The 23,323-nt window shown below is 39.4% G+C and overlaps 6 protein-coding genes and 2 long non-coding RNA genes across 13 annotated transcripts; 5 read left to right on the top strand and 3 right to left on the bottom strand.

The window, feature by feature from the left end:
• The first annotated feature begins 7,001 nt into the window (after positions 1 to 7,001).
• On the top strand, positions 7,002 to 7,234 carry LOC117791587. Its single transcript, XR_004618075.1, has 2 exons — positions 7,002 to 7,110; positions 7,193 to 7,234. It is a non-coding gene; the product is annotated as an uncharacterized LOC117791587 (long non-coding RNA).
• A 1,191-nt stretch (positions 7,235 to 8,425) lies between these two features.
• Positions 8,426 to 9,228, top strand: LOC117790650 (C-type lectin 37Db-like). The gene is made up of 2 exons (XM_034630151.1): positions 8,426 to 8,555; positions 8,621 to 9,228. The coding sequence occupies exons 1-2, from the start codon at positions 8,459 to 8,461 to the stop codon at positions 9,094 to 9,096; spliced, it is 573 nt and encodes a 190-aa protein (XP_034486042.1). The 5' UTR covers positions 8,426 to 8,458; the 3' UTR covers positions 9,097 to 9,228.
• An 839-nt stretch (positions 9,229 to 10,067) lies between these two features.
• On the top strand, positions 10,068 to 10,754 carry LOC117790868 (C-type lectin 37Db-like). Its single transcript, XM_034630475.1, has 2 exons — positions 10,068 to 10,183; positions 10,246 to 10,754. The coding sequence occupies exons 1-2, from the start codon at positions 10,093 to 10,095 to the stop codon at positions 10,683 to 10,685; spliced, it is 531 nt and encodes a 176-aa protein (XP_034486366.1). The 5' UTR covers positions 10,068 to 10,092; the 3' UTR covers positions 10,686 to 10,754.
• A 157-nt stretch (positions 10,755 to 10,911) lies between these two features.
• On the top strand, positions 10,912 to 12,893 carry LOC117791247 (CDK5RAP1-like protein). The gene has a single exon (XM_034630949.1). The coding sequence runs from the start codon at positions 11,081 to 11,083 to the stop codon at positions 12,854 to 12,856; it is 1,776 nt and encodes a 591-aa protein (XP_034486840.1). The 5' UTR covers positions 10,912 to 11,080; the 3' UTR covers positions 12,857 to 12,893.
• Positions 12,858 to 13,879, bottom strand: LOC117791248 (exosome complex component RRP46). 2 transcript variants are annotated; one of them, XM_034630951.1, is made up of 4 exons: positions 13,858 to 13,879; positions 13,654 to 13,746; positions 13,341 to 13,576; positions 12,858 to 13,286 (listed from the first exon to the last, which is right to left on the bottom strand). In XM_034630951.1, the coding sequence occupies exons 1-4, from the start codon at positions 13,862 to 13,864 to the stop codon at positions 12,909 to 12,911; spliced, it is 714 nt and encodes a 237-aa protein (XP_034486842.1). In that variant the 5' UTR covers positions 13,865 to 13,879; the 3' UTR covers positions 12,858 to 12,908. The 2 variants fall into 2 exon arrangements, with proteins under 2 accessions (XP_034486842.1, XP_034486841.1); XM_034630950.1 differs by lacking the exon at positions 13,858 to 13,879 and having other exon boundaries at positions 13,654 to 13,818.
• A 243-nt stretch (positions 13,880 to 14,122) lies between these two features.
• LOC117789437 (cytoplasmic aconitate hydratase) lies at positions 14,123 to 19,853 on the top strand. The gene is made up of 10 exons (XM_034628466.1): positions 14,123 to 14,212; positions 14,291 to 14,383; positions 15,539 to 15,708; positions 15,775 to 15,990; positions 16,057 to 16,567; positions 16,629 to 16,729; positions 16,789 to 16,905; positions 18,084 to 18,738; positions 18,802 to 19,520; positions 19,581 to 19,853. The coding sequence occupies exons 1-10, from the start codon at positions 14,206 to 14,208 to the stop codon at positions 19,689 to 19,691; spliced, it is 2,700 nt and encodes an 899-aa protein (XP_034484357.1). The 5' UTR covers positions 14,123 to 14,205; the 3' UTR covers positions 19,692 to 19,853.
• LOC117789448 lies at positions 15,060 to 15,634 on the bottom strand. The gene is made up of 2 exons (XR_004617909.1): positions 15,469 to 15,634; positions 15,060 to 15,386 (listed from the first exon to the last, which is right to left on the bottom strand). It is a non-coding gene; the product is annotated as an uncharacterized LOC117789448 (long non-coding RNA).
• Positions 19,854 to 20,427: 574 nt separating the features above from the next.
• LOC117789443 (solute carrier family 25 member 44) lies at positions 20,428 to 22,978 on the bottom strand. 5 transcript variants are annotated; one of them, XM_034628476.1, is made up of 4 exons: positions 22,908 to 22,978; positions 21,545 to 22,506; positions 21,346 to 21,473; positions 20,428 to 21,285 (listed from the first exon to the last, which is right to left on the bottom strand). In XM_034628476.1, exons 2-4 carry the CDS (start codon positions 22,257 to 22,259, stop codon positions 21,094 to 21,096), a joined length of 1,035 nt encoding a protein of 344 aa, XP_034484367.1. In that variant the 5' UTR covers positions 22,260 to 22,506; positions 22,908 to 22,978; the 3' UTR covers positions 20,428 to 21,093. The 5 variants fall into 5 exon arrangements, with proteins under 5 accessions (XP_034484367.1, XP_034484368.1, XP_034484366.1 ...); XM_034628477.1 differs by having other exon boundaries at positions 22,850 to 22,972; XM_034628475.1 differs by having other exon boundaries at positions 22,814 to 22,961.
• Positions 22,979 to 23,323: the final 345 nt, after the last annotated feature.

Genomic DNA, 23,323 nt, shown 5'->3' with positions numbered 1-23,323 from the left:
ACACGTTTTAATATCAGGGACACTCAGACTCCAGACTTCAATGGATAATGGACAATGGTTATTGACAAAGGCCGCCTGCAGTCTGAGCCAGTCTGCCAGTTGCCAGTTGCCAGTTGCCAATTGGCAGTCAGCAGGAAGCAGCAGCAACACTCGGCCAAATGTTGCACACAACGTTTTACAGACTTTGGTTAACACTGGCCACGTGGGGCAGACGCATGGGGCAGTTACAGGAATAGGGAGAGGGAGAAGGAGAGGATGAGGTAGCGGAGCTGTGGTGGCATGCAACAAACGTGACTGCGTTTTTGTTGTAGGCGCCGTTAAAATTCAATGAATTGAAATTGTAAAACGCGTCGCGACGCGACACAGCACGCGGGAACCTGCAGGGACATGCAAGGACATGCAGAGCCTGTGGAGCCCGCTGAGCCAGCGAGTGTTGACTGGCGTGCAGTTCAAATCCATGTCTGCTTGTGTGCGTGTGTGTGTGTGTGTGGTGGGTGTGTGTCTGCCGACACCGGTAATTACCGCCACGTGACAATGAAAATTACCAGCAAACGACGCGAAGAGACGACACAAAACGACGAAATACACAATCTTTAAAGCTGATCACAGCTCAGCATAAATATTGAAGCTCCTTTCGCTCTTCACCAGGCTTATTGAGTGTCAAATGCCATTGCTCTAAAAGATCTACGGTCCTTGGCATTTAAATGACTCTACGAACAAGTCGAGTACACTTTATGTAAGTCACAATGCACAGCAAAGATGGCGAGAATGAAATTCTGAATGAGAATGGGAATGGGAATGGGCATGGGATTGAGATGAGGAGGTCATGTCCAGTTTTGCACCATGTGGACCATTGCACAGTGGAACTAATAAACAAAATCATACTTTTATTCTAAATATTAAAGCAAATTTTATACTAAATTGAACAGATTAAAAAAAGAAACGTATAACGAAACCAAACGTTTTATTTTAAGAACCTCAGCAGAAACCTTAACCAAAATAATATTATAATTTTATTATTACTTTTACTTTGGACACATTTTTTGACTTGTATAGTTGCTAGGTCAAAGGTCTGTCTAATTTCAAACAGACTGTACCGGAACTGCTACCGGAACAGAAAGGAAAAAACCGAAATAGAACCTTTTACCAAAATAGTTTTTTGGAACGTACCGTAACCGAATTTGAACCGTTTTTTTCACTGTTTGATTACTTGAAAAATAATTGTATATTTAAAGATATTAATTTTAAAATGTTTTATTAATACAAAAGATTTGTCAAATAAATTATATCATTTTCATATGGTTCTTTGGTGCATTGTAGTCTCTTTATGCTCTGCCACGCCCACTGTTGCGACAGTGGAGATGGGATAGGCTGAGTCACATCAGTCGAGCTCGTAAATAAATCAATGAGCCGTTTTGTATTACACCCTGCGCCTTCGAGTCACTGACAGGGACACCGTTTTTTCCATGCTCATCCTGACCAGCGCATAAATTTGTGCAACTTGCCTTGGAGTTGGGCTCAACTTGGTTTAGGATGAGTTCCATTCTTGGTCTCCGGCTCGGTCTACGGCTCGGCCTCGTTCTCGTTCTCATCGCTGCTGACGTATGTTTAGCTTGAGTGGATTTTATTGTGACAGCGTCAGGATTTACTATAGACAGCAACTGGAACTGGCAGCCAGTAATGAGACCTCAGCGCAACATGCTCTCTCTCTCTCTCTTTTCATCTCTCTATCTCTCTTTAAGTTCATAGCTTAGTTTAGTGTCTGGACATAGCTTTTGTGTGCTATATGCACTGTCCTGTAATTAATTTGCGCAATTTTTGCGATTTTCCGACAATTTATTGACTGCATTCAAACATTGCGCATACGACGCGTATCCCAAGGGCCTCGCAATGGGACCCACAGTCTCATGGCTCATCGCAGCCACTAAAGGCGGGCCAACAAAATCAATGCTAAAATATGCAAATTTTTATTTGCGCGACAATTTCAATTTAACGACAACGAGCACGACGACGACGACGACGACGACAGCAAAACATTTTCTATTAACTTTGGGTTACTTTTTTCCCATTGCTTTGTTTTGGGTAGCGAATTACTCTCAGCAGTGCCGTTAACACCGCTGTGCAGCCAACCCCACCCTTTCCCCAACCCCTGGCGAACTCAGTGTTGTATAACGCAACAGGGCATCCCCCCATTCGACACTGTCCTGACTGACTCTAAAAGAAGGTTTGGTGGTTGGGGCAAATGGCTTTTCGAAAAATGGAAATCTGTAAGCAAACTTTGGATGCTTTTTAAGGCCACGGCTACGCATTGAGCCATTCAGGGGATCATTATGCGTGTGCCCACGTTATGGCGCCTAAAAGTACCGTTTCTGGTTGGCTGATAGCAGGAGGAGGAACAGAAAGCGGGGGGTAGTCTGACGTTCTTGGCTTTCAGGTTGAAAGTTTCGCGGTAAGCCAATTGGCAGACAGTTTGTCGACCCAAAAACTGTGACTTTGAAAACGAAATTTCAATTACAATTTAATATAAAGGAATACTTTAAAAAGTATAAAAAAAATAAGATTAAGTATTACACCAAAAACTGCAACAGACTCTATAGTCACCAGTAATTAAATTGTCTGATTTGGTTGGATATTATATAAGCTCAAGTTCTCAACAAATCTAGTGCGTGTTGAGGCGTAGAATTGTCGGATTAATTGCTTCAGCTATAATAAATATATGTATTCGAAATGGAAAACTGAATTATTGACAAGCTTTTTAAAATTTACGTCTTTTCCGACATAGAAGGAATCTAGACGACATAAGCTTAAGCTGCTTGGCTCCACTTACATTCACATTCACAGTCACATTCACACTAACATTTAGATCCTCATCCACACAGCAGCAAATCCCGCCTTCTTGGAGCAGTGAAACTTCAGCACTAAGATTTATAGCGGCCAGAAGCGAAACTCATGCGAAAATAACTTTGGCGGAAAAGTGCCGACAAAATACAAGAAAATGTTTAACCAACAAGGCGGTCAAAATACACACACACACACACACACACACTCGAAGGGACCCACTTACAGTTATTTTGGGATGTTGGAACTCTGGTAGCTCTAGAACCGAAAATGGGAAAACGCTTCGCTGCGCCGAGCCAAAAACTTCATGAATTTAATTACCGCATTTTTACGCTGTAATTACGAAATTCTTTTGGCCAAAAGTGGAATTTTCATTTCATTTTCATTAAAATATTTGTGCTTGTAAGTGTTTACAAATATGCCAGACGCCACGCCCATATCCCATCACCTGCCCATAATTGAAATCCCACTTACATGCTTCACACTAAGTATATTTTAATCTAACCGCTCTGGCATTAAGAACAAGTAAAAGCAATTATTCAGTTATTGGCCCACAAAGCCACAAAACGTCAACAAACTGCACTTGGCCTAAACGAATGTGCAGCAGTATCGTCAGCATCCTTTGGCCACTTTGACTGCTCTGTGCATTATTAACTCGACCACGATAAGCTCGTAATGAGGCCGAGTAATTTCTGACCCCCAAATATGCGGTTGTTTGAGTATATTTCAACATTACATATAATTCGTGTTTTCTACTTTATGGGCTAATAAATACTTTCAGATTTTTGAGAGGCTTTTTAGACACATTTAAACACTAAAAATACCCTAACCTAAAATTCTTTTAAATCGTTTACCACCAATTAACTAGATGTAATATGAAAAAGAATAGGTAAAAAATAGAAATATGAGCATAAATAACACATTAGTAAATTCAAATCTTGTGCTTATTTTATTATTAAATATAAAGATATATGTTAATTACGTGTACTACACAAAGTGTAGGCATTAACGTGCTGATAACTGACACACATTAACTGACATCTGAAAAACTCCATCTAGTTTATTTCTTTTGTACTAACTTTATTATTTTTTTGTTGATTTTTTCCGGCTAAAGCATGAACTAAATAATTTCCCCATTTCTTAATAGACTGCGACACCTATCGGCATTTGTTTTTATAGTGTACCCAAAGTACTTTATTGAAAAAAAAAAACTTTGAGTCGTCCAGAAAACTTTGACAAAAGATATATTTTCAAATTGGACATTAGATTCTATGCGATTAGATTCTTTCAATATTTGTTAAGCCCTTTAACTAGACATTTAAAAAATGGGTCTAAAATTTGTAGTATGTGTAAATGATGTATTTTTATCGCGAAGCTACTTACTTAAGCACATCGAACAAATGAGTATTCGTGGGAAATAAACTCATATCATTAACGTAAGACTTGGAATTGAAAATTTTTGGAATAGAAAAGAATAGAAAAAGTTGTCTCGCCTTTTGGCCTTAGAAACTTTACAAGTTACAATTTGATATTTTATAAAAATATAAATTTAATATTATTTTTGGAAAAGTGAACAGAAGAGGTACCGGTTCTTGAAAAAAAAATATTTAAGTTGCGGTTCCAGTTTCGGTTCTACAAATTAAACAGTTGGTTTCGGTTAATAGATTTTCTACTAGCTTTATTCTTTTTCCATAAAACGACCATGTTATGTATTATCAGGTGCTCCAATTCCATTGTGGCGGAGTACCGTTAAGCGGTTAAATTTTGTACTAAATAACTTTCCTTTTTCCTTTTACAACGTGACATCTATCGGCTTTAGTTTGTACTACATAGTTGAGCTCTAACCTTTTGTCTACAAAGGGTACTAACATTTTTCGCCCTCTATTGCGGCTTTCTGAATTAATTCAAACAAATATATTTTCGAGCTGAGCGGAGATTTCCTTAAGGAAATGTTGATGGATATATTAATAATAGATTTTCATCGCAAAGAGACTTACTAAAGCAAAACGGTCGAATAGGTAAAAAATTCGTGTGTAAAGAATTCACTTCATTAACGTAACCATTTGGAATATAAAATTTTGAATAGTAAATGGTACTATAGATTTTGTCCAAATGGCATCTCCAACACTGATTAAGAAAAAAGTATTTTATTTGTAAAATATAAGTAAGTGTTCTTACAGTCAAGACATTATACTTTATTGTTTGTAAGATATTTTGCTTCCCAATGCATTTTTTAGACGATAGGTTTAATAGGTTAATAGGTTTAATAGGTTTATTTTCTTTAGACTAAGACTAAGACTAATTTTCATATAAAGATTTTGTCTGAAACCAACAGTTTTTGATCGATGAACCCTATTAAGTACATATAAGATAACAAGTTCACCTGAATATCGGACTGCAAGCAGAGGAGACAGAGGCAGGAGAATACTAATTATTGTAGATCTGAGCTCGGTACAGGGTACACTCATCAATCATCATCATTGTCAAATCGCGAATAAACACTTAAATTTACTATAAAACGCAGAATATTATTGTTCGTTCCTACAATTGCTTCTTGCCAGTCCTCGTTAAATCTTCGTTTCAAAATGAAAAAATTTCTGTGTATCACATCGGCACTCTTGTTGTGTATGTGCTTTGCAGATGCAAGGGACATTCGCTTCCCATGCAACCCTAATCTCAATGGTAAAATATAATTAAAGTGACTCTAGAATATGTTATTATTTATTATATATATATATATATATTTTTTTTTTATCTTTCCCCTAGCCACCTGTGTGGATTCCGAGCCTACAACTTCTCCAAAGATTGAGAAAAGGGACTACAACATGGGAACATATAGCTCGACAGACTGCTGTATAGTCAATGAGAGCAATGTTTATTCAACTTTGGATATACACTGCGGGTCATCAGACCAGAGACGAAATGGCTGCAACGAAAACTGCCGGATAGACTTTCGGAGCAATACTTATACAACTTTAAATATCTATTGTTAGGTATTATCTAAAAACCTGTAACATTAAAAATGCAATCTAGAATGAAGTAACATAAAATAGAATATAAAGGCAAATACAGATAATCATGAAGTCTTAATTGATAGAAGGCGTGCTAATTAATTGATCTTATTGTACAACATTTATCACGGTAGTCCGCGCTAGTGTCGAAAGCAAATAGAGTTATATACTGATCGAAAGGTTTGTTTGAAAATTTGCTAACTAACCTGGTTCTTGAGATAAGGGGAAGTAAGTGGGAGGGGAAAAATTTAAATTATTCAGCTAATGGGGCCGTTGGGTCCTTTTGGTAAAACATTTTATTTTTAAAGATTTTTTATCAATAATACGCGTTGATTGATACCTCGATCACCCAAATCTGACAACTATTTGAAATTTTTAGTGGACTTCTCAAAATTAAGTGACAAGTCAGTTTGTTTGTCTGTTTGCATCAAAGCGCTAGAAAACATTAGATGTATTGATGGAGATTTATTCCTTTTCGAAAATCTAGAAATGTTTGTTCCACGACTTTTTGAAAAAAAAAAACCGCTGGTTTTGCTTGAAAACGCAAAATCCCGCTAAAAATGAGATCTCAAAAGTTTTAAAATCATAGAAGCTACAGGTATGTTTTATATATCGTTGAAAATGTGTGATTGCTTTTAGGCCTGCCTTTAAATTTTTTCATTTAAAATTTTACTGGTAAAATAAGGATTTTCCGCTTACATTTTGGCGATTTGTGAAAATTTTACATCTCATATCTTTATCAAACTTCCATATGTAATAGTCAATAAAATACGTGGGCACTGCGCAAAAAGTAATTTTTATCTACAAAGAAGCTGCTCACCCTTTTTCCAATTAAATTCGTTTAGCAGCTGAGTTATGTACTAAATAATTTACCTATTTCTTATTAGAATGCTGAGTCTATCGTTGTCTGAAAGAAACAATTTTTATTCTGTAAGCTCTATTAAGTACGTACAAGATAACAAGTCCGACTAAATATCGAACTGCAAGCAAAGGAGACAGAGGAAAACTAATTATTGTAGATCTGAGCTCGGTACAGGGTACACTCATTAATCATCATCATTGTCAAGTCACGAATTAACACTTAAATTCACTATAAAACGCAGAATTTCATTGTTCGTTCCTACAATTGCTTCTTGCCAGTCCTCGTTAAATCTTCGTTTCAAAATGAAAAAATTTCTGTGTATCACATCGGCACTCTTGTTGTGTATGTGCTTTGCAGATGCAAGGGACATTCGCTCTCCATGCAACCCTAATCTCAATGGTAAATATAATTAAACTGTCTCTGGAATATGTTATTTAATTTATATATATATATATATATTTGTTTTCAACTTTCCACCTAGCTACCTGTGTTGATTCCGAGCCTACAATTTTTGAAAGGATTGGTCAGAAACAGAATTACACACGCTCCTCTGAAGTGCAGGGAAACTGTATAAACTTTCAGAGCAAAGTATATTCAACAATGGATATAGCATATGACTGCTCTTCAGGCTGCTGTATAACCTTTCTGAGCAATGTCTATTCAACTTTGAACGTACACTGCCAGGGACCGAAAAATAATCGTTGCTATGAAAACTGTCGTTTAGACGTTCGGAGCAATACTTATTCACATTTGAATATGTATTGTTAGGTACTATCTTATTGCTAACAATTAACATGCAAAGAAGAATGTAATAATAAGGCAAATAAAGATAATCATGAAGTCAAGCTAAACTGAAAGCGTGCTTATTAATTGATCTTAATGTTCACATATTTACATCAACACGATTTTCGTATAGTGTGTTCTAGACTTGTATGTGAGTTTATTATTATATATTCTCTTTCATGTTATTAAAAGAACTAAAAACGGTTAAATTTTAAACCAAACACAAAATCTAATTTTAATTATTCAAAGAAGTTGGCAGATTAAAAGACCTACAAGATTTGTTATAACGATCAAAAATGATATACCATAGTGTAAAATATCGGAAATACTTAAATGAAAAGAGCAATCGGATTTTTAATATGTTTTCAAATGTCAGCATAAATAATGTCTTTTCATCGCAAAGCTACTTAAGCAAAATAAACAAATAGGTCAAATACTCGTAGTTAATGAATTCAAATCATTAATGTATGCCCGTGGAATTGTTAATTTGAAAGGAAAAAGGGGTACTATGGCTTTGTAGAATTGTCAACACTGATAAAAAAAATATAAATTTCGAAATAGTCTTAAAAATTTGTATTTTTTAATTATTATTTTTGTATAAATATATAGAGTTTATTTAAAAGCTAGATAAATTACTAGCTTAATTACTATTTAAAAGAAATTTTAGACGACATTTTTAAGCTTCATATATTTATTATTAATTGTCTTAAAACTTCGAATTTTCTTCAATAAAATGTGTAGAGAACGAAACTTTTTTTAACAGTGAACCTTATTATATATAATATATATATTATACCTTGGGTATACAGGGTATATAGCAGTCAAGCCCTCTTGACTAGAACACTTATATATGCTGCAATGTCAAATCGTGAATGAATACTTAAATTTACTATAAAACACAGAAAGTCATTTCTCGCTATAAACATTTGCTTGTTGCCAGTCCTCGTTTGATTTTCGATCCAGAATGAAATACTTTCTGTCTATAACATTGGCACTCTCATTGTGTCTGTGCTTTGCAGTAGCAAATGAATTTCTTTATCCATACAAACCCAATCTCGATGGTAAGATAAGAATTAAAGAGATTCTGGAATACGTCTAACTTATAAAATTTGTCCTTCTCATCAAGTTACCTGTGTTGTTTCCGAGTCAAAAACTTTTCAAAGGATTGGACATAAGTATTACCTTATAGTAAAATCAAAGGTCAGTTGGTTCGATTCCTTGCACTTGTGTCGTCGATTTGGAGGCGACTTGGTCTCAATCGAATCAGCTGAGGAAATGAATGCACTATCATCGTATCTCAAGAGTCAGGGAAATGATGGAAACGCTTGGTTTTGGACTGCAGGAAACGATCTTGTCGTTAATCATCATTTTATATCTGTGACAAATGGATTGCCATTGCCATTCACCTCTTGGTCAGCTGGACAACCAGATTTTCCTGGCGTGGAGCACTGTATGCATTTGTGGCTCAGAGATGGTGAATTCCGAATGAACAACTGGATGTGCACTGAAAAAGCCTTTTACATATGCCAGAGACAGAATGACACTCGCTGCTCTGACGATTCTTATAGGAATGTCATCGATCTGCGTTCTTCAGCTCCTTAAAAAGGAAACGTGTTATTCAATTCTGAATAACTTACAGCAAATCTCGGAAATACAGTGTGTGTTTTGACTTTAAATTGAATTTATATTTAAGCACAATTTTGCGAATTATATAAATTCTGCGTATAGCTATCTGAATTTTCGGTTCGTTTGGAGGAAAAATGTTTATTAACTTTTGGAACAATAATTTGTCAACTTTGAATATAAATCTTTTAAATAAAGACATTTTCAGGATCACAAAGACAACTTTCGTTTGGCTTTAACTTTATGAAAAAATAATAACATTTAAAAAAAATAATGTGTTTAGTTTGTATTTATTAAATATATTATATTACCAGCACTATGTTTACAACTTATAACAATTCTAGTCGATTTGAGGTTGCATCTAATGTGATTTTCGACTTGCACCTAGACAAACTTCTATAATTTGCTAAATGCAGCTTTATATTCAAAATCAATTTATTTTAAACTGAAATATAATATTCTAGCTTTCAATTGTTAGTTGGCATTTTGAAATATATGCAATTGTTTTTTTTTTTACTTAATTGTAATTTAGTACGCTACAATTATAACGCGATAAATTTTTCCATTATGATTAAATCATTAATGATCTTTACATTGATTAAAGCAGTGTATTTAAACTTACTAGATATTATCAAACAAATTTATCAAGATTAAAGCGTTCTCTTTTTAATTTGTTTAGTCCATTTCTGCTGCAAGACAGATTTTTGTGGTGCACTCGTTATTATCTGTCTTAATAAGAAAATTAAATTGATAAAAAGCAAAAGTACTGTCGGTTTGGTCGTGTCGACTAGGTCAAATAGACAATGAATGCAATAATGCATTAAAGCAGTCATCATATGCACTATTTATTCATTGAATATGAACTTTTACGTATCCATCAATGTCAAATTGGTAATTGATACTTAAATTTACTATAAAATGCATTCTGTCTTGCTTTGTTTTTCACATTAGCTTGTTGCCAGTCCACAACAAAGAATGAAATACTTTCTGAGCTTTATTTTCGCAACCTGTCTGTTCAGTGTATTGACTGCAGACATTGCTGTTCCACATATCCCTACTCTGGACGGTACGAGATACAATAAAAGTGTTTACATATTAAGAAAATATATATTTAAATTCTTAAAACAGTAACTTGTGCCGTTTCTGAGACTCAAACGTATTTAAGGATTGGGAAAAAGTACTACATCATAGGCAAATCGAAGGTCACTTGGTTCGATTCCTTACACTTGTGTCGTCGATTTGGAGGAGACTTGGCCTTAATCGAATCCGCCGAGGAGATGGATGCAATATCATCGTATCTGAAGGGCCAGGGATATGATGGAAACGCTTGGTTTTGGATTTCAGGAAATGATCTTGTCATAAACCATCATTTTATATCTGTTACAAACGGATTACCACTACCGTTTACCGCTTGGTCACCTGGACAACCCGACGTTCCTGGTGTTGAGCATTGTATGCACTTGTGGCTGCGAGATGGACAATTTCAAATGAACAACTGGTTGTGCACTGAAAAGGCCTTTTACATATGCCAGAGACAAAATAACACACGCTGTTACGGTGGCTATTAAAAATCAATTTTCATATTATTAATGAAATTGTTAATTAACAATGGTGAAATAAATAAATAAAAGTAACTATTCAATAATTAAAACTAATGGACAGTTAATGATCCTCTTCATTTAATTTTATTTCGAGCTTAAATTTTTTAAATAACTAAAATCTTGTTGCTAAATAAAATAATTGTTAAAAATTGTAACGTTTTATTATTTAAAGCCAAGCCATTGGCGCCAAGCCATTGGTTGTTTGATTGCGAACGGTCAACAGATTGTGGCGGTTGGGCGATAGACTTGGGGTGATTTATCGATATGAAATAAAATTCCCACATTATTACCCTGCCTGTGACATAATTCCTAAACAAAAGAATTGATGGACAATTAATATATATTTTTTGTATTAAATTGTCATGAAGCTGCACTGGCAGACGATCAGCAGAGGTCTGCGACAAAATTGGCGTAACCAGAGCAATGCTGCAGCCTCTGCTGCGACAGTGAGTGCTGGAAACCCCGTTACTACTGATCCACAAGCAGCAACAACAAACAAATCCGGCGCACGTGAAACATTTGTGGAACGTATTGTACGTGGACCAGGTCTAAAGGACTTTTTTAGTGTGAAAACCAAGCAAAAGCTGAATGTAAAAGACGATTACAATGCTGCAGAGAGTAATATACCATATTTGAATTCAATAGACTACGATGGCCATGGAAGGAAGGTGCACTTCGAGGTATACGGCTGTCAGATGAACACAAACGACACGGAGGTGGTGTGGAGCATATTGCAGGAGCATGGTTACCAGCGCAGTCAGGACATTGACAATGCCGATGTCATAATGCTGGTGACCTGTGCCGTGCGTGATGGTGCCGAGCAGAAGATCTGGAATCGCCTGAAACACCTGCGAGCATTGAAGGAGAGACGGGGAGGCAAAAGGCAACCGCTTCAATTGACACTACTGGGCTGCATGGCGGAGCGATTGAAGGAGAAACTCCTCGACCAGGAGCAATGTGTGGACGTCATTGCGGGACCCGATAGTTATAAGGATCTACCCAGACTGTTGGCCGTTGCCCGACACTATGGCAACTCGGCGATCAATGTGCTGCTCTCCCTAGACGAAACCTATGCGGATGTCATGCCGGTGCGACTAAACTCGGATTCCCCAACAGCCTTTGTGTCTATTATGCGCGGCTGTGACAACATGTGCTCCTACTGCATTGTACCCTTTACAAGAGGTCGCGAGCGTTCCCGTCCTCTCGAGTCCATTGTACGTGAAGTCCAGACACTGCAAGAGCAGGGCGTCAAGGAGGTGACGCTGCTGGGCCAAAACGTAAACTCATATAGAGACAGAAGCACCTCCGAACAGGCATCCCAAGCAGTGGGTAGCATGGCGACAGGATTTCGCACGGTTTATAAGCCCAAAACGGGTGGACTGCCCTTCTCAGTGCTGATGCAGAGCGTGGCTGAAGCTGTGCCAGAAATGCGCATACGTTTCACATCGCCACATCCCAAGGACTTCTCCGACGAGGTACTGCACATCATCAGGGACTATCCCAATGTCTGCAAGCAACTGCATCTGCCCGCTCAATCGGGTAGCACGGCGGTGCTATCCAGGATGCGACGTGGTTACACCAGAGAAGCTTACTTGCACCTTGTGACGCACATTCGCCAAATACTGCCGGATGTCGGTCTGTCCAGTGACTTCATTTGCGGCTTTTGCGGTGAAACGGAGCAGGAGTTCGAGGATACCATCTCACTGATCAACAGTGTTCGTTATAATGTGGCCTTTCTGTTCGCCTACAGCATGCGCGAGAAGACCACAGCCCACAGACGCTATGTGGACGATGTTCCTGCCGCCGTCAAGACTGCTCGGCTGACTCGAATGGTGCATGCTTTCCGAGAAGGCGCCACGCAGTTGCACAAACGCTTCGAGGGCCAGGAGCAGCTCATCTTAATCGAGGGCAAAAGTAAGCGATCCGATAGCCATTGGTTTGGACGCAATGATGCCAACATAAAGGTCATTGTTCCTGTCGCCTCTTTGACCACGGCACAGAGCAGTGAGCATATGAAGGACATTAATGTGGGTGACTTTGTGGTCGCTCGCATTGTGGAATCCAACTCACAGGTTCTCAAGGGGAAGCCACTGCATCACAGCAGCATTGGCGATTATCATAGGATCAATAAAAGTTGACTTACTGAATAAATGTGATTAGACAGTTTTATTTAAACCCAAGTATTTGACATCACGTTTCCATGGGCAGAATCCCACGGCTTTCCTTAGTCGTCGCAGATTCTTCAGCACTTCTGCCATGATACTTGGCTATATTACTGCGATAGAACTCGAAGATTTCAGCACTGGCAGCACGGCAAATACATTCGATATCATTGAACTGGGCAATCTTAAAGGCGCCCTTTGTTTGCACCAACAGCAGATTTCCCTCAACGGAATCAAAGGCGAATGTGAAGCTGGCCTGTTGCCGTGTCGTTTCGTTCTGTTCCGGATCCAAGACAAACTCGCCCTCCTCATTGATGATGCAGTGAACCGCCGCAAAGCTGTACTTCAACGGTAGGCCACCAATTAACATGGCCAAGCAGGCTGCATTCAATGCACAAGCGTCTATCTGTAATCCAAATCCAATTACTTGACTTTCTGCATATGTATTAGTTAAACTTACGCTTCCACGATCCTCTAGCTCCTGCACCTGTACGGACATTTTCGACCTGGGGTATGTTTCGCTTAGCAGCGCCAATTCCAACACATCTTTTATGGCCGCTTCGCGAATGCGCTCCTTCACCTGTGGCAAGCCGGCCTTGGGGCGATAATTGCACTCCAAGTAGCTTCCCTCGATGCTCAGATTCTGTGTTTTCACCTCGATGGGACCCAGCACGGCGGCAATGACAACTGTAGCGCCTATTATATATATATATATGTATATGTAAATGGATCCTTAGCCGGCATTCTATCAGAGTTAATTGCAAAGTACTTACCTTGGCTGTACATTACAGAGCCGTCACAGCGAGAGAGCGGATTAAATTTACATTGCATCACGCGTAATTTATCTTTGGCACCACTTTCAGTGTCTGTTTTACCCATATTTAATTTAAATTACAGAAAATAGCAAAAAATACAAACAACGTGCGCGTGTTGACAATGAGCGTATTAGAGATGAGCGATAATCGATAGCTACGTACCCAGCATAATCCAAAGTATCGTTTCTCTGCATCGATATCATCAAATCAATCAATGGTTTTCTGACAAAAATTGCAAATTTAAAATCGCAAAAAACTCATTAAAAAATTAATAAATTTGATGAAAATTAAAATTCGAATCAACCAACGATATGATTGGGATTGTTCCTGAACGAACGGTTTTGTGATCTATTCACTGAACTAAATGACCTACAATCAGGGATTTAGTTCGTTCGTTCAGTTCAGGGTTTAGTTCAATAGAGTCCGAACAATGCGATACAACTCTATTTCACAACGAAACGCCCGCAGTTCAGGTTAAAATTTCACTTCTGAAAACGCAAGCATAACAAAATGTCTGGTAAGTTCCCACTTGTAGCTTTTAAGCTAGTCCTGCATTGTTATATAATTAATAAACATTTCATGCAATTAATTACAGGTGAAAACCCGTTTGCACAGTTTGAGAAATCCTTCACCAAGGATGGAACGGTTTACAAGTACTTTGATCTAGCGTCCATTGATAGCAAATATGGTGAGTGGTAGCAAATATGGTGTGTTAAATAGTATCCAGAGTGAATTTAGCATAAGCAGCTTACAGTATACTGTACAGAACGACGACTTGAAGTTTGACCCCAAATTGAGCACACCTTCCCAGCGACGATCGCTTTAATTTGCAAGTCCAATCAGTGTCAACGGCAAGGTGACTTACTTAACAATATGGGCGTAATGATTTAAGTTACAGCTTTCTAAAATTTGCTTGCGCGCTTAGTTGAAAGCGAAAGTTATCAATTTTAGTTGTTTAAATGTAAGGCTCGTCTGGCACACGACGGCGACGAAGCCGGCGTCCATTGATAAGAGCTGCCTGAATTATATTGTACGCTAATCAAGACACTTATCAGCATGAGCTAGACAAATTCAAACTGCTGATATCGGACGATTTTGTGGTGTGATTCCATTAAACAAACTATACAAATAGTGTATTTGTTGTAGCATCTCTTGATACCCTGTGCTGAGGGTATAATAAGTTTGTGCAAAGTATATAACCAATTAAAAAAGGCGTGGGAGATACCCTAATCGTTATTTATTATTCAAGAAAGAAGAAGAGCTTGGTTTCCAGCTTATTTGACCCATTAGTCATACATAACTATACATTTTAAATAAATTTATCATTTAATAAAAAGGAGTTAAGAAGAAAGCTTAAACGCAGATTTGTTGGATTATGTTAAAACTTAAGCTTAGTATTTTATTTTATATATTTTTTTACAGATATTATATCTGAATTAAGCAATCAAAAGCAAACATACCTATAAATGCAGTAGATCAAATGTGCTGTGCAATTTTAGGATATCTAAAAGTCTAGTCTAGGGTATCTTGTATTCGGGCACTCTCGACTAAAGCATTCTTATGTACACTTGCGGAATATTTTTAAGTGCGGCGCGTGTTTTAGTGACTGCGTCTGTTTCCAAGTTTGGTTGGGCAAGGTGACAATTATTCAGTTTTGCTAGGCAGTTGCAAAGGGCAAGTGAGACAGACACCTTGAAAGGAAGGCAAATGCCCATTAATACCGCTTTTAGTTGCTCACTGATAGCGGCTACTTATCTTAACTTACTTACTTACTTACTTAACTAACAACAAGTGTTTTATTTGAGAAGCTCTTGGCCATAAAGTGAAACGCATTTGCTTACAGACCAGCTGCCATACTCGATCCGTGTGCTCTTGGAGTCGGCGGTGAGGAACTGCGACAACTTCCATATCCTGGAGAAGGATGTACAGAGCATTCTGGACTGGACGCCTGGCCTGAAGCAGGGCACCAATGATGTCGAGGTCTCCTTTAAGCCAGCACGCGTCATTCTGCAGGTTTATTCCATAAGATACTCTATAATAATTTAATTTCATTCAATAATTTACTTTTGTTTATACTAGGACTTCACGGGCGTTCCTGCTGTTGTGGATTTTGCGGCGATGCGAGATGCTGTTTTGGATCTGGGCGGCAATCCTGAAAAAATCAATCCCATCTGTCCCGCCGACTTGGTCATTGACCACTCTGTGCAGGTGGACTTTTCCCGCACTTCGGATGCACTGGCCAAGAACCAGAATCTGGAGTTTGAGCGCAACAAGGAGCGCTTCACGTTCCTGAAGGTAACATCAATCTAAATATTATATGATTTATGTGTTACTTAAATGTTCTATATGCTTGTATTGCAGTGGGGTGCCCGTGCCTTCAACAACATGCTGATCGTGCCACCTGGCTCGGGTATTGTGCATCAAGTGAACTTGGAGTACCTGGCGCGCGTGGTCTTCGAAGGCGATGCTGGCGATGGCAGCAAGATTCTGTACCCCGATAGCGTTGTCGGCACCGATTCCCACACCACCATGATCAACGGCTTGGGCGTCCTGGGCTGGGGTGTGGGCGGCATTGAGGCTGAGGCTGTGATGTTGGGACAATCCATCTCTATGCTGTTGCCCGAAGTCATTGGCTACAAACTGGTCGGCAAGCTGAGTTCCCTGGCCACCTCCACGGATCTTGTGCTAACAATTACCAAGCACTTGCGACAATTGGGCGTGGTTGGTAAATTTGTGGAGTTCTATGGACCCGGCGTGGCAGAGCTGAGCATTGCCGATCGTGCCACCATTAGTAACATGTGTCCCGAGTATGGCGCCACCGTGGGCTACTTCCCCATTGACGAGAACACGCTGGGCTACATGAAGAAAACAAGTACGTAAAGGAAGCGCATAAATATAAAAAGCAGTTTATCGAATTCCTTGTATTGTTGCAGATCGCTCTGAGGAGAAGATCGACATTATTCGGGAGTATCTGAAGGCCACGCAACAACTGCGCAATTACTCCGAGGAGGCTCAAGATCCAAAGTTCACCCAGGTTAACAGCTGAACAAAACATAAATAACTTTTCACTGACGTGTCAACTTACTTTTGTAGAGCATCACGTTGGATCTGTCAACGGTAGTTACCTCTGTTTCGGGTCCCAAGAGGCCCCACGATCGTGTCTCCGTCTCCAACATGCCCGAGGACTTCAAGTCCTGCCTGTCCAGTCCGGTAAGTTGAACAAATTTCACTCTTATGAGATAAACAAAGCCCAGTGATGCTTGCACATCTGACAAAACTGAACTTGGTGTATCCCATAAATTGAAATCGAATTCACATATGTAACTGAAACTAAATATCAATATACGAGAACCGTAACCGCAAACGTTGTTAGGCTGCTTACAAAAGAGCTATCTAAAAGAAACAGCAACTGTGATATGTAAGAATTTCAAATGTAAAATCACGGCTACTATTTCCTTAGATAACTCGATATAAATTCAATTCGTTTCCTTTATGTTCGATGGAGAAATCGAGTAATCGAGAAATGCCAATTGCCGAGACTGAAATGCAGCACGTAACACCTTCAACTGAAACCTGGCTCTTGGCCGGGCAGCTCTTATAAGCTGCCTTCCGTTCAATGGCCGCTGCCAACGCATCAGGTTTCCAGCGGTCGCTGATCGGTCTTTGGTTAATACCAAAATTCGCTGAGAATGCGCTTTATATTCTTTCTAGCACATTCAATATTTTTATGCCGAATTTCTAAAATTGTGAAGTGCTTTATTTATTATACCCTTGCCCTTGGGTGGTATTTGAAGTTTGTCAGCAAATGTGTAACAGAACCCATAAAATATATTAATTCTTGATCAGCAGGATCAATGTTACCATATCTGTCCTTTTCATTGCAAACTAGGTTCAACTTAAAAGTTATCTGGATGAAACTGTGCACAGCTCTTTCTATTTACTCCAGGTAGCAAATAGGTCGGTATAGGCCACATATGATTACTATATCTTATAGCTGTCAGAGAAACGATCGGTTAAAAAGTAACCTTTAGTACGAAAAACATTCTTTTTGGAGATATTTCAATCAATCTCATAAATTGTTAAATGAGACCAAATACTTTATTCACTTTATCTGATAGAAACGATCGGTTAAAAGTTAAATACAGGGTCTTGCAAGGGTATTAAATAATCGGCTGGCCGAATATAATCATTCTTTTTTGTTGTTGTTGCAATTCTTTGGACTTTGCCGAGTTCTGTACACGGGCCTGGTCCGACCTGGCTTGGACTCAGCGTTGGGGCCTCACGCGGCCGTTTCCGCAAGCAAACTGACCTACAAATTGTTTTAGACACTGCGGGGTCATTGAACGACCAATTTGTGATCAGCATTTTCTGTTGTTGCCATATTTTAGGTGGGCTTTAAAGGATTCGCTATTGCACCAGACGCCTTAGCGGCCAGCGGCGAGTTCCAATGGGATGATGGCAAGACCTATAAGCTGCAGCACGGATCTGTGGTAATTGCGGCAATTACATCCTGTACCAACACTTCGAATCCCTCGGTGATGCTCGGTGCAGGGCTTCTGGCCAAGAATGCAGTCGAAAAAGGACTTAGTATTTTGCCCTACATCAAGACATCCCTGTCGCCTGGATCTGGTGTAGTTACCTACTATCTGAAGGAGTCTGGTGTCATACCTTATTTGGAGAAACTAGGATTCGACGTTGTTGGCTACGGCTGCATGACTTGCATTGGCAACTCCGGTCCGCTAGAGGAGAACGTTGTCAACACCATTGAGAAGAATGGATTGGTCTGTGCTGGCGTGTTGTCGGGCAATCGTAACTTCGAGGGTCGTATTCATCCCAATACACGTGCCAACTACCTGGCGAGTCCTTTGCTGGTCATTGCTTATGCCATTGCGGGACGTGTGGATATTGACTTTGAGAAGGAGCCACTGGGCGTGGATGCGAATGGTCAGAATGTGTTCCTTCGCGATATTTGGCCATCGCGCAACGAAATCCAAGATGTGGAAAACAAGCACGTCATTCCCGCCATGTTCCAAGAGGTCTACAGTAAGTAGTACTTAATAAAATAATTTTAACAATTAATTTTTAATATCTTAACTATGTTCATAGGCAAAATCGAAGTGGGTTCGCAGGATTGGCAAACTTTGGCCGTTTCCGACGGCAAACTGTATCCCTGGAGCGCTGATTCTACCTATATTAAGCGTCCGCCTTTCTTTGAGAATATGACACGTTCATTGCCCAAGCTGCAGAGCATTCAAAATGCGCGCTGTCTTCTCTTCTTGGGTGATTCGGTGACCACAGATCACATCTCACCCGCTGGTTCCATTGCCAGAAACTCGCCGGCAGCTCGCTTCCTCTCTGGACGCAATTTGACACCTCGTGAGTTCAATTCGTATGGCTCGCGTCGTGGTAATGACGCCATCATGGCACGCGGTACATTTGCCAACATCCGATTGGTGAACAAACTGGTTCCAAAGACCGGACCACGCACATTGCACATACCCAGCCAGGAGGAGCTAGACATTTTCGATGCTGCGGAGCGCTACCGTGAGGAGGGCACTCCGCTGGTCCTGGTGGTTGGCAAGGATTATGGCAGCGGCAGTTCTCGGGATTGGGCTGCCAAGGGTCCCTTCCTACTGGGTGTGAAGGCAGTTATTGCCGAGTCATATGAGCGAATTCATCGCTCCAATTTGGTCGGCATGGGAATTATTCCCCTGCAGTTCTTGCCTGGCCAAAATGCTGAGACTCTCAAGTTGAACGGTCGTGAAGCATACAACATTTCTCTACCCGAAAGTGGCTTAAAGCCGGGACAGACAGTTCAAGTTGAAGTATGTATATTAAAAAATGTTCTTTTTATAACCCTATTAATTCTATTAAACTTTTTTTAGGCTGATGGCAACGTCTTTGAGACTACATTGCGCTTCGACACAGAGGTGGATATTACGTACTACCAGAATGGTGGCATCCTGAACTACATGATTCGCAAGATGCTCTCCTAAATCTTCCCCTTTTAATTTTCACATATTCCACTTGCATTTTAAATATTGTACATTGTAGTCTCCTAAGTTTTCAATGTGTGCTGGTGCTTTCCCTGCTTAATGGTCGAACCAATAAAATTAAGCCTACATTTCTTTACTCAATAAAAAGTTATGAACAAAGTATCGATTACTTGCTCTATTATAAAACTGTAATATACTAGAAACCCCGATCATATTGCGTTTATATATATATCTCATTAGTCAGCTTGTGAACCCAAGTTTTCTAAATCAAGAGTCACCTTCAATAAGTTTACACTTTGTTCTTAATAACAATAACATTTAATTTAATGACATATACGAAAAATATGTGAGGGGTGGCCTAGAAAAGCTTTATCTAGAATCTAGATTTTAGCGCAATCAACGATTACCACATTCTCGGTTGTCACTGAAATATAGTTTTTTTTTATAGAGCACTCTCAGCATTATCTTTATATTATTTCTGATTGCACTACGAAACAAAGTTTAATGTTGAAATTAAGAGAAATTACCAAGACTGTGTATCGATAGATTACATTGTTTGCAGGGAACAAAGATCGCATTTTCCCTAGAATCTTGACTCAATAGAAACCTATTTAATTTGTTTTCGAAATCACACGAAAATACTTTGTACTTTGGCATCCTGGTCCTCAGATTTTAAGTAGAATTTCAGATCCTTAACGCAGTGCACACGAAAAAAAAATATTTACAGTGCCAAAAATTCGTTTAAATTCTTGGTTTGTACTTTATTACACAATGCATGCTAAAACTAGATTCCTTTGAAAGAACACATATAGTACATCCAATAAGAGGCGCCCTGTGCTGAGAGAAAGGACACGATAAGATAAGTACAACTATAAGCAAGTCCATTTTTGGCTTTATAAAAGTATTATTGTAACATTATTATCAACATCATCATCAATTACATACTTATAATAATAAAAATAATAATATATAATGTACAAGACTGCTATAGAGCATACAGTGTGCTATAAATATTTCTGCTGTTGGTTTTGCCTCTGGTTGTAATGTTATTATTATGTATAAAATCACTATTAACAAAAAAGGTTCACTTTAAGCTACAACACCTTGCATTAATTACGTACGTCAAACATTGCAGAACATATTGAATTTGTTTATAATCTATTTTTAAGAAACATTCAAAATTTCCTAACAAAAAAGTATCATCATCATATTGAATTCAGCTAATTAACCTGTGCTTTTTCTATGTATTTATCTCTGTCTGTTATTTACAAAGGTGAAGTCCGTCTGGCTCAGCGGCAAATCTCTGGTGGTTCCTTAGTACGTTGCGTAAATGCAGTTAGGATTCATTTCATTTTTTTTATATTCCATTTGATGCCATTTCGATATTGAATTGTGCGATCCGTTACCAGCGTATTAGATGCTTGTATTGCTCGTCAATGGCAATGCGTTTGATGGTCTCGTATCCTAGTATAATGCTAAATGAAAAAGCCGCCGACTGCACCAGGCGGGCGGACAGTCCCTTAAAGAAGCAGTTTAGCTTCTCTTCGTGCCACAATTCGCGGAAGGCAACGCCCATGGAGTCCAGACGGTGAACCTGTCAGACAACGAAAGCATTTTACATAATTGCTAGATAAATATTTTGACCAAGACTTACCTGTAGACGTGCTCGCACTATGTCCAATGGATTGGTTAGAATTGTCGTTGTGAAGCCACCCAAACTGCCAGCCACACATTGTATAAACAGTTGGGAGACCCAATAAGGGCAGATGCGATACAGTTCGTCTGGTAGTTTATATATTTAAAGAAGCTTTAGTTTGGAAATCTCATTAGAATATCCTATATGCTGGACTTACCCTGATACAAGTGATAGAACGCCCACCACATTGCAGAGTTGGGCACATAGGCCATTAGGCTGGCAGTGTAACCTCTGTAGAAGCCGCGTAGTCCATCCCGCCGCAATATCTCGCGTCCAATGTCCATTGATATATGCAGCCGACTGCGTCCAGGCCACGATTTAATACCCAAGGGATTCATATCAGCTTTCGAGCCTGCATGGGCCGACATGCCGAGTACCATGGCGTGCTGTGATATCACGTCAAAAGGAACTATGATGGTCTGACCCACCAGCGACGCACAACCACCGCCAACTAAAGCTTTAACACGGTGCCCAGCACCAAGATCGTTTAGTAAATGTCGCACTCCTTCGTATGTGCTGATGTAAAAGACGCCAGATACGATTTGAACTGAAGAGATCCAGAAGCCACGATACAGACCAGGCACACCTTCGGAACGATAGATTTTCATGGCACAATCGATCATGCCCTTATAGACATCGCTTTTGTGCTGCACCTGAAGCTGTGTCTTGATCACAGTCAGCGGGAACAGGCAACATCGCACCGAAAATGAACTCAACATGGACAATGGAAAGAACTTGGTCTTGTTCATCATGTTCCACTCGATGGTGCGTATGTATCCATCCGCCTTTCCACCCTCCACACCTCTCTGGAGCCTGCTTGTGTCGGCGACTTCGGCTTTGGCCATCAGAGTCACGCCGGTGCTGTCCGACATTGTGTTAGCTGTATCTGGAACAGCTGTCGGAGACCGTGCGCTTGCCGGGCAGCGCTTGTTGCATGCGTTGCCAGTCCGAAAATGATGCCGATTATGCGCTTTTCACTCAAAATCAAAGTTGCCGAAATTGTAGATCTTCCTTTGTTTACAGCATCATTGTCCTCTGACGAGAGTCTTGAACCGATCTGGTATTCATGTAGTATGTTATGTTTGTGTGTTCCTAGGTGCAACAATGATGTGGGATTATCTGGAATGCAAAAATATCATTATGATACATGTATGTGTTTACATTGACGCAATTCAGCCGCCACTTGGGAAACATTGTGTGTTGCCAAGGTTAATGTTCGGATATGTGCATATTATTATGTATTCATATTCATTCACTGACGCATTTCCTTCCTACTTGATAGCCTTTGTTTTTCAATATTGTAATTGTTCACTCGGCGGCAAGGGCTTCGGGATCGCCTGGAGGCCATGGCCATATGTTTACAGTTAACATAGTAATTATATAATGCGTACGGCACACACTAACTACCACCACCTGACCGAGTTACCGCGTTATCATCCCCTTCTTATCACTCGCAGCGCACGTTTTGCATAATCCAGCACCATACAGCTATGATTCGATTATGATGAAATATATCTTACTTTCGCATTAGCGCAGTATGTTCTCTACTCGGTCGGGGATATTAAGATTTGTTGTTGATTTATACGCTCACTCACACACACCCACCCTGGTCAACTATTGTTGTTGATGTTGGTAATAAGAGTTGTATCGAATCGTTCGGACTAAGATCTATTGAACTAAACCCTGAACTGAACGAACGAACTAAATCCCTGATTGTAGGTCATTTAGCTCAAAACAAATCGTTCAGGAACAATCCCAATCATTTCGTTGGTTGTTGATTCGAATCCCATCACATCTCGCCAGATAATTAATGTATTAAAGTTTAGATGATATAAAAATCAATTTGTGCATATTTTTTTTTTAGAATTTTCTCCATGTTTAAAATAATTTTTTTTTATTTAGAATTAAGTTTTTTAACTCTCTCCCGAGGGCTGAC

The sequence above is a fragment of the Drosophila innubila genome (genome assembly GCF_004354385.1).
Source record: "Drosophila innubila isolate TH190305 chromosome 3R unlocalized genomic scaffold, UK_Dinn_1.0 2_E_3R, whole genome shotgun sequence".
In the NCBI taxonomy this organism is placed as follows: Eukaryota; Metazoa; Arthropoda; class Insecta; order Diptera; family Drosophilidae; genus Drosophila; species Drosophila innubila.
Note: the sequence above shows the minus strand (reverse complement) of the source record. Positions and strands in the feature narration are given on the sequence as shown.